At 39.3% G+C, this 14,092-nt stretch overlaps 1 protein-coding gene across 5 annotated transcripts in view; it reads right to left on the reverse strand.

The window, feature by feature from the left end:
- DMD (dystrophin) overlaps positions 1–14,092 on the reverse strand; it is a 1,962,662-nt gene that overhangs the window by 37,283 nt on the left and 1,911,287 nt on the right. For all 5 annotated transcript variants that reach the window (XM_045582357.1, XM_045582356.1, XM_045582355.1 and 2 more), the window contains one exon: positions 12,986–13,144. In XM_045582357.1, coding sequence (XP_045438313.1) covers positions 12,986–13,144 — 159 coding nt within the window. The remainder of the gene's footprint in view (positions 1–12,985; positions 13,145–14,092) is intronic.

Genomic DNA, 14,092 nt, shown 5'->3' on the forward strand with positions numbered 1-14,092 from the left:
ACAGAGGACAAACAGATGGTTGCCTAAGAGGACAGGGGAGGAGTAAAAAAAGGTGAAGGAGACTACAGACTACCAGTCACAGAATAAGTCACAGGGATGTAATGCAGGGGAATATAACCAATTATATTGAAACTAGAGGCTCCATGCATGAAAATTCATGCACTGGAGGCAGGGGTCCCTCAGGCTGGCCTGCCCCCTCTCACAGTCTGGGAGCCCTCAGGTGTGGGAGGTGACCCAGTGATCAGGGGAAGGTGACGCACCCATCACACCTCCCCCAGCACAAGCCTCAGCCAGCCCTGGTTACCTGAGCCTCAGGTGACCCTGGGCACCTAGGCAGCTACCATCTGAGGCTTACCTGCACCTTGGGCCAGCCCTGAGTGGCTAGAGGGCTTAAAGGACTGGGGGACTCCTGGGGGCAGGCCCGACCTTGCAGAATGCCTGCTGCCCTGGGAGGGCTGAGGGAACTGGGTGCCACCATCTTGTGGCACTGCCATCTTTGAGAGTTTGGTAGTCAATTAGCATATTCCATCTTTATTAGATAGGATAACTATGCATGGTGGCATGGTTACTAGACCTATCATAGAGATCACTTTGTCATGTATATTAATGTCTAATCACTGTTATACTCCCAAAATAATATATCATATGTCAACTACAATTGAAAATAAATTATAACCAAAAAAAATGAAGGGACTGACTTAAGGGTTAATACATTTCTTAGAAAAAAGGTAAGTTCTAGATTCAAAATTATATTTCTCATAGCACTAAAGATTATTTTCCCAGTAAAGACAATTTCTAATGCTCTTTCCTACTATGGGAGACTCAAGTTAAACCCATGTACATAAAAATGGTGTGTACATGCCTACAGAATAATCTATGCGAACACTTTTCAATCTTTCCAGATGATGATTTTTTAAAGAGCCTAAAAATAAGCCTAGAAAACGCTCAAGTCAGTGTTAACCTAAATTAGATATTATCAGTCTAATGGGAAAGATATGACAACCTAAACAGGTATATTAAGGGATTTGAGGAAAGAATGAGAACATAAGAAATGAGAAAAATAAAGACCAACAGCCTAAAATCAGCCAAAAAAAAAAAATCCACCAGGGAACAAAAAAATTCCAAAGTATATTCATCCATTCATTTAATCAACACATACTTCTATACTAAGCACTATAGAGATAAAAATATATGACATACTGTCCTTTACTCTTGAAGAGCTCACCTTCTAGCATGTGGGATATTGTTTATTTAATAATGCTTACAAATCTTACACTAACGTAAAACTAATATAAAAAGACTGGGCATGATTCTCACTGCTAAACCTAAAAATATAGGCTGTTTCTATCTTTGACACAATACTAAGAAATTTCAGGAAAAGGATCAGATGGATTTACTTATGACCTGTAGTTAGCAGAGAGAGTGGTACCATAAGGTAACTCAGAATTTAGAGGTACTGAGAAAGGTCAACTTTAATTATTAACATAATAAGAAAAAAAAAGGATGAGTTTAGGCATCTGCAGAAGCCAGTCATTTACATAGGTAATGCACACCGGGAAACCATTTCTAACTGGCCATATTCAATTACAATCAATTACACAATCAAGGTAGATCTTTGGTCTTCTTTCCATAAACATGTTCTAGTATTCTCTTCCTAGAAGGACCCTATCCCTCTTCCTAGGCTTGCCATCCCTCTTACATATTAGTCCGCAATCCAGACTTCTCTTCTGAACTGCTCACCAGTCTTTTCAATAGTCTCTTGGATGTTTCCATTAGCTATGGGCTCTGTGAACTAGAACTTGCTAACCACCATGACACACAGATTGATATATTCTTCTAACATTTCAGTGTCAGAAAAGGAATCTGCTTACTCAAGCAACATTACACAGGACCATATACTAGCTACCCATAAATTCATACCTTAGTCTTCTGTTGAGATGAACTATAAGGCAAAAATGCTATACTTGCATTTCTGCTATAAGATAAAGAAGGAGAAATATCTTCCCATGTGTTGGTAGCACACTTTCATATCACACTCCAGAAGTGGCCTCGAGTAATAATTGGCCTTTGCATATAACTACTAGAAAATATTCCACAGTAATTGTAATAGAGGCAGCAGTTGCTGCCTTCGGTAAACATACTTCAAAATTCAACCAGTTAACAATTAAGAACACCGTGGAGCAAGTTAATTTTGTCAAGCTATTGGTGGAAATTTTTGTTGGTAGTTTGACTGGAAAAGGCAGATTATTCAGTGAGGTATTCCATTAAAAAAAAAAAAAAAGTACAAAGAGTTTTCTATGTGCATAGGCGGTAACTTACTGCCTACCTTTAGATTCTCTAGGAAATCACTCTGGTCTCTAAGTTCATAGGGCTTTGCTGCTAGATCATATCAAAAGTTACATTTGTGAGAAAAATTCAGGCTTCATCTTCAGAGACACCTCTTATAGCTTCATTCCCAGAAAGAATGGCTAGGTTTCTTAACAACCGCAGTAGAGAGCCAACTGTGATATCTTCTTGCCTGGATTTCAAAGTTTACTACAGAGTTGATTTTTTTTTTTTTTTTTTTTTTTTTACCAAAGTGTGTTCCTTAGAACATTACAATTGGTCAAATACATATAAGCAACATTGGGCTAAAGAAAGCTAATCATGTTTCTGTACTTCTAGACTCAATGCTCAATTACTCATGAATTTCCAATACAAATGTTTCCAAAGTTTATCTGTCCTTGGATTCGTTTTTTCTTAGGCATATCTTAGTATTCTGCAGAATACATTTTGGGCAACAGTGACCTTTATTCTTGGAAAACTGTCATCATTTTTTGGTCTCTAATGCTAAGCTTTCCACAATTATCAAAGGCCACTAGAAGAAGCCACATAAAATTTCCTTTGTTCTTTGCTATAAAAGTATTGTTGAGGACACTAGCCAATATTCACATCGTTGTTTAAGAGTCCAGGACTGCCTGAGTTTGAATCCAGGCCCCATTTCTTGTTAGCTTATTATATGTCCTTCATACTTTATTCTAGAAAGAGCTTCTCCTTCATAGGGTTGCTCTAAGAATTAAATAAGATCTTATATGTACTCACAACAGCTCCTATACCAAGCACTCATATGACAGCTATTTTGTTTTTGTTTGTTGTTGTTGTTGTTTTTGTTATTTAGAGCCGGTAAAGACATGGTATTTTCTTAGAAAGTTGCATGCTTCTTGCATGCAACATTAATTAGAGAAATCATTACATTTCCTCTTATCCTCCTGGCTGCAGAGGAGATCAGACAAAATTTGAAGCTCAATTATATCAACTCTGCTAATCTCTACTATTTTCATTGATTCACTATTTTTGCAGGAATCTTATTGCCATTTTTAAAAAAATCCTTTGTGAAAAGTAAAGTCAAGTAGGAAATTTCCACTTGAATGTTCTTGGGCAAGTAGAATTCAGTATGTCCCATGCATAGCTCTTTTTCTCTATTTACTGACCTTTCCAAATTAGTAGCTTTTCCTGTGTGTGCTATGTTTTGTTTGTTTTTTGAAGGATCACTTCCCAGTCCCCCAATTTAAAATTTTCATTTCACCCATTTCCTCTCTCTCCCTTCTCCCCTGGCCTCATTCATTTAGTGTGACTTTCCCATTTCTCCATCCCTTCTCCTCCTACTTGAGACATCCTTAGTTCAGAATCTGACCATCTTTTCAACTAATTGTTCCACTATCATTCTACCAATCTTCATGGCTTTAGCTTCCTGTTTACAATTGTTTTTGTCAGTATCCTCCTCCTCAAAAACCCTGCACTATTCAACTGCTTATCAGATAAAATCCAAATTCCTTAGTATAACATGTGAAGTCCTTTAAACCGTGGTCTTCACCTATGATTCACTGCTCTCATATTCTCATTCTGTGCTCTGGTTACACATTAGTCACTGCCCCACTGGTAGGGAGAGCTCATTCTTTATCCCGCTCTCAGCTTAAAAACAAAACTCCTACTCAGTCTTTATTGTCAATTCCCTCTGTGAATCTCTCCAACCTCTCCAACAGAATTAATCATTGACCTCTGTGCCCCCAGAGCACTTGTAACACTGGGTAATAATTAGCTGTTTTTGTTTTAATGCCTTTTATTACATTCTGAGCTCCAGAAAAGTAAGAACCAAGGTTTATTCACTTTTGTAGTCCAGGCAGTTTGAAAAACACACTAAGCATTCACCAACTATCTGCAGAGTTGAATGAAATTATATCCTTAGACCTAGAAAGTAACTAAAGAAAGCTATGACCACAATGAATTCTGTAGCAGGACAGACTGGTAATGAAAGTCAAAGTACCATGAGGGTCTTCATGGAGGATCTAAAAAGGGAAACTGGATTGTGAGAACTTCAGCTTTTATCCAGCCTGCTCTAGGGAGCCAGCTGCTTACTTGTAAGGCACTCTACAGATCTGGGCACATCATAGCCAGGGAAAAAGTTGGAGAAAGACACACTTTTCTCTACGTGTCTTTTCAAACCTTTAGATATTGTTATTACATATTAAAGACGGAAAGTAATGAATATTCTTATCACTAGAGGGGGGCTTTTATTTTTGGGTAGTCTGAAACAGTCCTCATGACTATCCAGTTTCTTATGCCAAGAATCTAAGATTAAGATCACCAAACAAAAATCTGATTTTTATTCTTATTTCTAGGATACAGAACCCTGCACAGCTAGCATGCTGGCTCAGTGGTTGAGTGTTGACCTATAAACCAAGGGGTTACAGTTTGATTTCCAGTCAGGGCACATGCCTGGGTTGCGAGCTCGATCCCCAAGTGTGGGGTGTGCAGGAGGCAGACGATCAATGATTCTCTCTCATTATTCATGTTTTTTTCTCTTTCCCCCTTTCCCTTCCTCTCTGAAAGCTATTACACACACACACACACACACACACACACACACACACACACACACGAAAGATTTAGGACTCTGGAATGGAGTAACAACTCTAGTCTCTAAAAAATATAATTTCCCATTTTAATAGATGTAGGATTTATACTTAAACCCCATGCTGTTCCATAAAAAGGTTTAAGGCAACATTAGTATACTAGTATTAGATATAACAAGACAGTTTCAAAGAGAGAGAATTAGGATAAAGTGAGAAATAAAATTGTCATTCTGGGTTATCCATTTACTTCCACAAATTGGATAGCATAAGTTGGTCCCCTTGGGCTTTGATGAAGTCTAGATAAAGTGAAGGAAACTGAGTTATTGGACTGGTTAGATAGAAACTGAACCTTGCAATCCTGACGCCCCACACCATGCACCTGTTCTCCCTGTCCAAATGGAGCTGAGACGGTTGACTCTGGCGTAGCTATTAAATGTAGTGTGTATGCCCTTCAGCTTCTCTTCATGTGGTAGATAGCTTCTTTTGCTATAAAAGATCTTGGCTATCCGATTTATGTCAGAAAATGAACCCCCTTATCTAAAAAGACACTGCAGCCCTTTGTTTTGGGGGCTCATATTGCCAAGTGACAGGAAGGCCTAGTTTCATTCAATTTCTTGGATACCACTCTTTCCCCACCAGTCAACTTAAAAAAGTATATACTAGCTATGGGAATTAGTCTCTACTAATTACCACTGACATCTACTGGACATTTAACATTCACTCCGTTATCCTTCTCACCCCCATTCCTTATCCTAAGATCCTCACCTATCACTTTGTCTTCAGGGGCAGCCCTTCTCTCATTCACTACCTTGCCTTTTGCCGTGCACTTGTGCCCTTAATCCCTCTCCTTCCCACCTCCTCTAGGAAAATGCCCCTATCATTCCCAAGCTCTCTTCCCCTATTCTGACATCTTCTTCCAGCATGAGAAAAGTACTGAGGGGCCCTTAAGTAAAAAGAGAACACCTGATTGAACACTACACAATATTGTGTGAAATAATCCCAACAACCACAAATATACTTGCAGATATTTGCATGTGTAGATAAGATCTTTGAAAGGGTAAACAAAAACCAATAAAGAGAGCAGCCTACAGAGCTGGGAACACCATATCCAGGGCAAACAGTTGGAGAAAGACACACTTTTCTCTACATGACTTTTCAAACCTTTAGAGATGGTTATTGCATACTAGCGACCTGGTCAGATTTGTGCACTGGTGGGGTCCCTTAGCCTGGCTTGCGGGGTTGGGCCAAAATCGGTTCTCTAACATCCCCTGAGGGGTCCTGGATTGCAAGAGGATCATTCTCAGGTGACACATCCTGGAATCATGCTCCTTCCTCTTGTTCCCGGTGTGTCACCAGAGAACCACAGCTGAGAAGTCACCGAAGTTTGGCAACTCCTGCATTGAGAATCTGCCCCTTGGTGGTCAGTATGCATTACAGCTACTGGTTAGAGGGTCCCTTAGACTTTTATATATAAATATATATATATAATCAAAGTCATGAAGTGAACATTTTAATGTTCACATCTTCCAGAATTCTATGAAGCCCAATGTTCTTCAACCACACAATCCCTGTCTAGATAAATTTACCCTCACGGTATCAACTACCATTTATGAGCTGGTGACTCATAGTTCTAATTAATATCTTTGACCCACACCTCTCCTGCAAACTTCATGTGTTTTTGGATGATGTTTGTTCTGATTTTAGTTATTATGCGAGGTGGCAGCTTAGGTGCTTACCTAGGCTGCCATCTTGGTTCTCTCTTAGGCTCTTTCTCCTGCAAACTTCAAAGTTCCTTTTCTCACTGTCAGACATTTACACGTGAGTATGTCACCAGCGCCTCAAACTCACCATCTTCCAGCTACTAGACCCTTGAAGGACCAATATAAATACTGTAAATTTGTGTTGATATAAACATAAAGAAAGAATGGATCTGCTGAGACCCCTCCTGAACTGTCAGTCCACGCTGCAACCAACCATCATCTTGCCACTTGTCCACCAGAACTGTACTCATTCCTTTCCCTCCCCAGAACCACCGAACCACCAAATATTCCTGTGAAATATTTCTCAGATTCAGCCTGTCTTCCCCATCTCCTTTACTTTAGGCCCTAATCATCTCTTGCCTGTGATTCCACACACCTCCCATTTTGATTTACTTGTCAATATTACCCTTCTCAAAGTCACTCTCCACACAGCTGCCTGAGGGATGTACGTAAGTAAAACTGTAACAGCAGCACTCCTGGCTGAAACCCTTGAGTGGCTCCCTGGGCTACGTGAGAAGGCACCAACTTCTCAGCATGGTATCATGCCCTCCTGATCTGGCCTTGCCCGGCTGCCCATCCTCATCTCTTCCCATTTTGTTGCCTTGTTAGGAAAATGCCCCTATCACAAGTAACACAACTGTTTGCAGCTTCCCAAACACTCTCTGCTGTTCCTTGCTTGCAGCTTCCTCTGCTTGGAATGCCCACTCCTGACCCCCTTCAGCTTCCCTTCCTCTAGGCCAGTGGTTGGCAAACTCATTAGTCAACAGAGCCGAATATCAACAGTAAAACGATGGAAATTTCTTTTGAGAGCCACATTTTTTAAACTTAACCTTCTTCTAACGCCATTTCTTTAAAACAGACTCGCCCAGGCCAGGGTATTATGTGGAAGAAACACACTCAAGGGGCCAAAGAGCCGCATGTGGCTCGCGAGCCGCAGTTTGCCGACCACAGCTCTTGGCTATCTTGTCACCATCTTGGAGACTCACAAAAAGCAACATGGAATAAAGACATTCTGAAGCTGTCAATACTGGACACTACCAGCCCCGGGTCTAAAGACATGGCATCATGAACAAGGTAGAGCAACAGGATTATGATTTCCAGTGAGTTTAATTCAGTGATATTAGTAATCAAGCTAAATTTCTTTTGAATATACAATGTTGCATCATCATTGGGGGATGAAAGGAGCAAGAAAAAACTCAAATTTGGGCTGAATAACATCTGGTCGCCCAACAAAAAAGGTAAAAGGTACTGAGTAGGTTCTAAAAATCCACAGAATTTCCTGTTGTCTTGTAACATCTACTGACAACATTAACTTCAGACTTCACAGTGAATCAGGTTGCCCCCCTTTAAAACTCAAGAATAATCTAATCAATTTGCCATGCAGAATGGCAATCCACGTTTGTCTCTCATAAAGGCTACCTTTTCCATGGCTAAGGTCATGCCTAGAGTTTCAGAGCAAGTCTTGGTTCATTTCGACAGTGCAGAGAAAAAGGCAGAATTTGACACTGCAGATTTAAGGAAGGAGATTGCAGGCTTTAATATATGCGGGGAAAGGGGGTGGGAAGCAAACTTTGAGTATGTAATGTTAAGGAAACACAATGAAACTCATTCTCCATATCCAAATGGTCTTGACCAAATAAATGTGAATCTGAAATATCTGTGCTATGAAGGAGATACATCATGCAGACTGAAACATTAAGGACTGTATAAGGCACTAGCTACCAAATTTATGACAGACACTATTGAGAAAATTCAGAGTCAGATGTAGCTTTGCTCAGAGTTTTCACCTTATTTTTGTGGCATAAACCATGAATCAGAGAATGCCTGTGGGGGAGACATAAAGGGCCCAAAATGCGGGAAATGGATTTTTAACATTCTAAATCTATTACAAAGCACTGCTTGGCACTAATCAAGGAATTTTGGAAAGGGGGAGTATTTTGAAAAGGAAGCAGAAGAAAAGCTTTTGAAAGGCTTTTCTCTATGAAATGAGGTTTTAAAAACAATTTTAGTCCAAAGTATATGCATGAGTGCTACAATGAAAATAAATTCAGCTGCCCTAGCCAGTTTGGCTCAGTGGATAGTGCATTAGCTCATGGGCTGTAGGACCTAGGGTTCAATTCCAGTCAAGGGCACATAGCTCGGTTGCAGGCTCAATCCCCAGCACTAGTCAGGGGTGGGCAGGAGGCAAACAATTGATGTGTCTTACATCAATGTTTTTCTCTCTGTGTCTCTCTCCCTCACTTCCACTCTCTAAAAATCAATGGGAAAAATATCCTCGGGTGAGGATTAACAACAAAAAAATTGCCCTCCTTAAAAACATAAAAAAATAAGTAAATTCAGCTTCATGTCAATTTATTTATTAATTTATTCAACAATATTTATTGATATGTGCAACAACCAGGAGAAACAAAATTCTAATGACATCCCTGAGACAATTTTAAATAGCCATTCTCTGTTTTCCAAGGGAATTGAAGGTGGGGGGGAGTCATGAATAAGAATAACAGAATTCAGTAACATATAAGTCAGGAATAGGGATCTCCAAGCCTTTTTCCTTTGCCAACTGGCATTTCGAGGTGTCATAGCTACAGAATAAAGGGACACAAAAGACAATAGAATTAGTAAGCATATGTCCAAAGAATATGGGACGATCTCAATTTTTAAATATCCTTTTCCATTTTTCTGAAAGTATGCTTGTATTGGTACATTTATGTAGAAAATTTGACTTGGAAAATATATCCAGCTAGGCAGGCACTGAGAGAGGTCATCTAATGACCTCCTGGGATCGCTCAGAGAAAAGACAGGAAATGGTGAATTTAAAGCTGAATTCAAGGATCATGAAGGCTAAGCTATGGTTCTGAACCTCTTTGAGTAGAAATGCAAGAAAATAGATAATGACATATGTAATAACTTAATCAATAAAGAAAAAATTAAAAATAAAATAATAAAGAGCAGATCCAAACCAAGAGGAAGAAAGAAAGAAAGAAAGAAAGAAAGAAAGAAAGAAAGAAAGAAAGAAAGAAAGAAAGAAGGAAAGAAAATAGGAGAGGACAGAGAAAAGGAAACCAGTTGGGATATTTTCTGGGGAGCTCTACAGACACATTTCTTTGGGATTTAGTAGGACATGAAAACATGGTGAAGTAGAGGGAAAAAGAAGAAAGCTTATACTGACCTTTACTTGAAGGTCAAGATAACTTAGAATAACTTGCATCAATGCTTCATTAGATGTTTCATTTTGGACCTCTAAGCAGCTTTTAGTATACCTTTTATTTTTTTCTTTCAGAGAATAAACCATCCCATTCTTGGGGAATGGTCTTGGATATCTTTCAGATAAAAGTGGTTACCAGTGATACCGCAAGTAGATGAAGTTATTTAATCATGTCTAGTCCTTTAAAATATTCCCTCAAATTAAGGTATATTCCTGAGAATATTCTCTGGTGCAAGGTAGAGCTGGCTATTTTGAGTCAGAAAATCTGGATTTGAACTTGGTTCTGTCAGTGGCTGATTTTGAAATCTGGGTTGACACATTTAAACCTCTCTGAACCTGCATTTTCCCATCTGTCCTCTTTAAAGAGCTTTTAGGAAGATTAAATGACCCAAAATAGATTAAAGTGCTCTGGAAATGATGAGATTATATATAAATGATGATAGTTATTGGTACTCTATCAACTCTTTTGGCCCGGTTGTCATGGTATGGAAGGAAAGTATGCTAACAGCAAACAAGACAGACCTCTTGACCAATGTGATACTGTTAGGGACAAAAATAGAATACTGGGGACTAGCTATGGTTATGGGAAATATTAATCATGCTCTGTTAACCGTGATTGCCTTGTTCTGGTTAAAGAAAGGACATTCTAGCGTGGCTGGGAGGTGTTTCCCCAAGATCTGAGAGTCAACCTTGGAACTAGGAGTCAACCTTGGAGTGCGGTCCATTCTCATTTATGAACTGCCTATTAGCATGGAAAGATTAACAACCTTGTCCCTTTCCAGCCCATATAGCCTACTTTCCCATTCCTGTAATCCTTGTCCTACCCAGTATAAGCAGCTGGCTTATGGGGGAGTGCAGAGCAGATTTTCATGGATGACCTGCTACTCTCCCATATGCCTGCATTATTGGAATAAATGCTCATATGATTCAACCCTGACTCTGCTGAATTGGCTCAAGTAGTGACAGGCAGCCCAGGCCCATTGATTGTCCGGTTTCAATACAAAAATACACTGTACAATGGCAACAATTATCTAGTTCAAAAATATTTTTATTCATGGGTAACATCAAATTCTATTTATAATTCTAGTCCTAACGTTTTACCCCTATTTAACTTTGACCCCTAACATATTAAAGATTTAACATAATTGGGTACTAATGATGATCTTCAATAAAGTAGAGGGAAATATTTTAACTACCAGTCTTGCAAATGAAGCCAAAAATAATGTTACCACTAAAACTAACAAAATGTTCAGGATAACCTCCTGGTATTTGTGTGACAGACATGCTGTATTCTTAACTTAGGTTTTACCGAATATTTCCTGAATATGTACTGAACATTCACACTGTGGTAGGAACTATAGGGGACATTAAGAAGATACACACACACACACTCCTTGCCCCAAGGGCATTTGCCATCACATTAGAGTGAGACATTGGGAATAACTGCTAAAAAGGCAAACTGAGACTCTAGACAAAAGATAGATTAGGCTCAGTGATTGAGCACTGACTGACCTATGAGCCAGGTCACTGGTTTGATTCCCGGTGAGCACACATGCCCAGGTTGTGGGCTCCATTCCCAGTGTGGGGCATGCAGGAGGCAGGTGATCAGTGATTGTCTCTTATCATTGATTTTTCACTCTCTCTCTCCCTCTCCCTTCCTCTCTGAAATCAACATATATATATTTTAAAAGATAACTTCCAAATGCAAAGGTGGTACAGGGCTCCAAGAGGAAATTATTTTGAGGAAGGTCATAGAGAATGGGTAGAACTCCTTCATCAGCCATGGCAGTGAAGGAATGGTGGTTAGCACTAAAGTGAGAAGTATGCTTGAGCTTTAACCAGAGAGTGGATGAGAGCAGGTTACATTCAAACAGTAACTACAACAGAATGGCTGGAACATAGGTACAAAAAAAGATGAAGCTGTAATAGCAGGTGAAGAGAAATTTGTGGAAGGTTTTAAATGCCCAGCTGAGAAGCCAGATTCCACCCCCCCTCCCCCCCCAGAAATTCAATGCCGGAAGAATGCCATCATGAATCTTGGTTCTGGAAAGATGTATAACTAGAGGCAGTATGGAGGATTAATTGGAGGGGCGGGAAAGAGACTAAAGGGGAGTCGACCGGAAAAGACCAGATAAAGGAGCTCTGGCCATAGGTCAAGGGTATTAAGAGTTAGAAATAGGGAAGTGGCAGCTGAAAGCATTGGATGAATGGCAGTTTGCTTTTTTTCATCCTGAGGTGACATACTCCAAGGGCGCTGGTTCTCAGATACACTGTGTTCCAGGATTAAGAAGTCTTGGTGCCCTGGGCTAAACCAAGGAGATGAAAGTACTCAAGTCCCACAGATTTGAGCAAGTGCTCCTTTATAGACTTGCCTGGTGGCATTTGTCTAAAGACAGCACACTGAATTAGAAGTGATCATGCGCAAAAAATGTCTTTCATCCCCAAGGGTCCTGTGACATATGTGTAATACAAAAGTAAAAGCCCAATGATTTGCATTATCCTGACACCACACAATATCCCGGATTTTGATATCTTTATCCTAGCTGCAGTCATTGTGAATTTTCTTTAGTCTTTTATTTCTGCAATTACGACTATTTTTACATGAACATCTTTTGCAGGTGATGCCTGACAGCTGGAAACAACCCCCTAACCTGCTATAATGGTGAGCATCAATGATGACTGTGTTTGATGATGAGAAATGAGATGAACTAATTTGTTCCCAAGCATGACCAAGCCAATGAACCTATTTTCTTAAATGCTTTGAGAGAGGTAATATGGCCAAAGACATGTACAAATCATAATCATAAAATTAAATGACCTGCTTTGTTCTTCAATTCTGTTCTCACACAGAAAATCAAAGCCTCTAAAACACATGCAGCAAATCAAATACCTTTAGGTGGGAAAGTTCATTCCTTACCCACCTAAAATATGAATTCTTAATTATACTACTGCATTCATTTTCTTCTTTCCGATTAAAAAAAAGAAAGAATCTATACAAGGAGCTAAACAGATTATTGGAGAAAACAATTAGACATAGAACGACTCTAAGTGAAGATTCCTGGCACTTTTCTATGTGTGCAAGCGTATGCACTCTGCATACCAATGACAAAGCTAGAAAGAAAACTCACCTGTTTTCTTCCTCAAGATCTGCTAGGATTCTCTCTAGCTCCCCTCTTTCCTCACTCTCTAAGGAAATCAAGATCTGGGCAGGACTACGAGGCTGGCTCAGGGGGGAGTCCTGGTTCAAACTTTGGCAGTAATGCTGGATTAACAAATGTTCATCATCTCTGGAAAATAAAATCAAAGGTTTTGGTTTTTCCCCCACTTACTTATGTTGGGGATCAGGGACTCAGGTGTGGACTTAAAAATAGAAACACTTATTTGCTCTTAACAATTAATTAGACCCTTGTTCCATTCTGATACTGCTGAGGCTGTGGTCTACCATTCTGCGGGTGACAATTCGAGTGTTTTTCTTCTTTTCAATTGGATTTGATTGGCCTATTTATATGGCTAGATTCATGGCAGAATTATATAAATATTGGGACTCTATGTTGATTGTTTAACCAATAGGTAATAAATATTAGAAAATAGAATAATGGCTGTATACTGTTTTTACCAAGCATATCAGGGTAATCTGTTCACTAACCCACATTATTGTTGATACTGACCAGAAAAAAACAAAACAAAAAGAAAACAACAACAAAAAAAACCTGATGCCTTTAAAATAATACGAGTAAAGCCCAGCTGGAGTGGCTCAGTTGAGCATTGACCAATGAACCAGGAGGTCATAGTTTGATTCTCAGTCAGGGCACATGCCCAGTTTGCAGGCTCCATCCCCAGTGGGGGTGTGTGGGAGGCATCCGATCAATGATTCTCTCATCATTGATGCTTCTATCTCTTTCCTTCTCTTTTTCTCTCTGAAATCAACAATAAAAATATATTTAAAAATAAAAATGAGTAAATATTTTGTCTAACGGAAGGCTATGTAACCAAAAAATGTCACTTTAGTAAGCCAGTTTCAACTTATAAAAACCAGAGGCTGAAAAGTAACAATAAGGAAACTGTAGATAAATGATTGTTTCATTCCATTATTATTTAGATTAAAAAAAATTGGAAGAAAAAGGCCATTGAAGTGGCTAAAAGAAAACTGGATTCATTCTTTAGAACAGCTAATCTTGGGGAACAAAGAGGCAAAAGGCTTATATTTTGAGAGGCAGCTGTAATCTTTCCTTTAA

The sequence above is a fragment of the Pipistrellus kuhlii genome, unplaced genomic scaffold (genome assembly GCF_014108245.1).
Source record: "Pipistrellus kuhlii isolate mPipKuh1 unplaced genomic scaffold, mPipKuh1.p scaffold_m20_p_16, whole genome shotgun sequence".
Lineage (NCBI taxonomy): Eukaryota > Metazoa > Chordata > Mammalia > Chiroptera > Vespertilionidae > Pipistrellus > Pipistrellus kuhlii.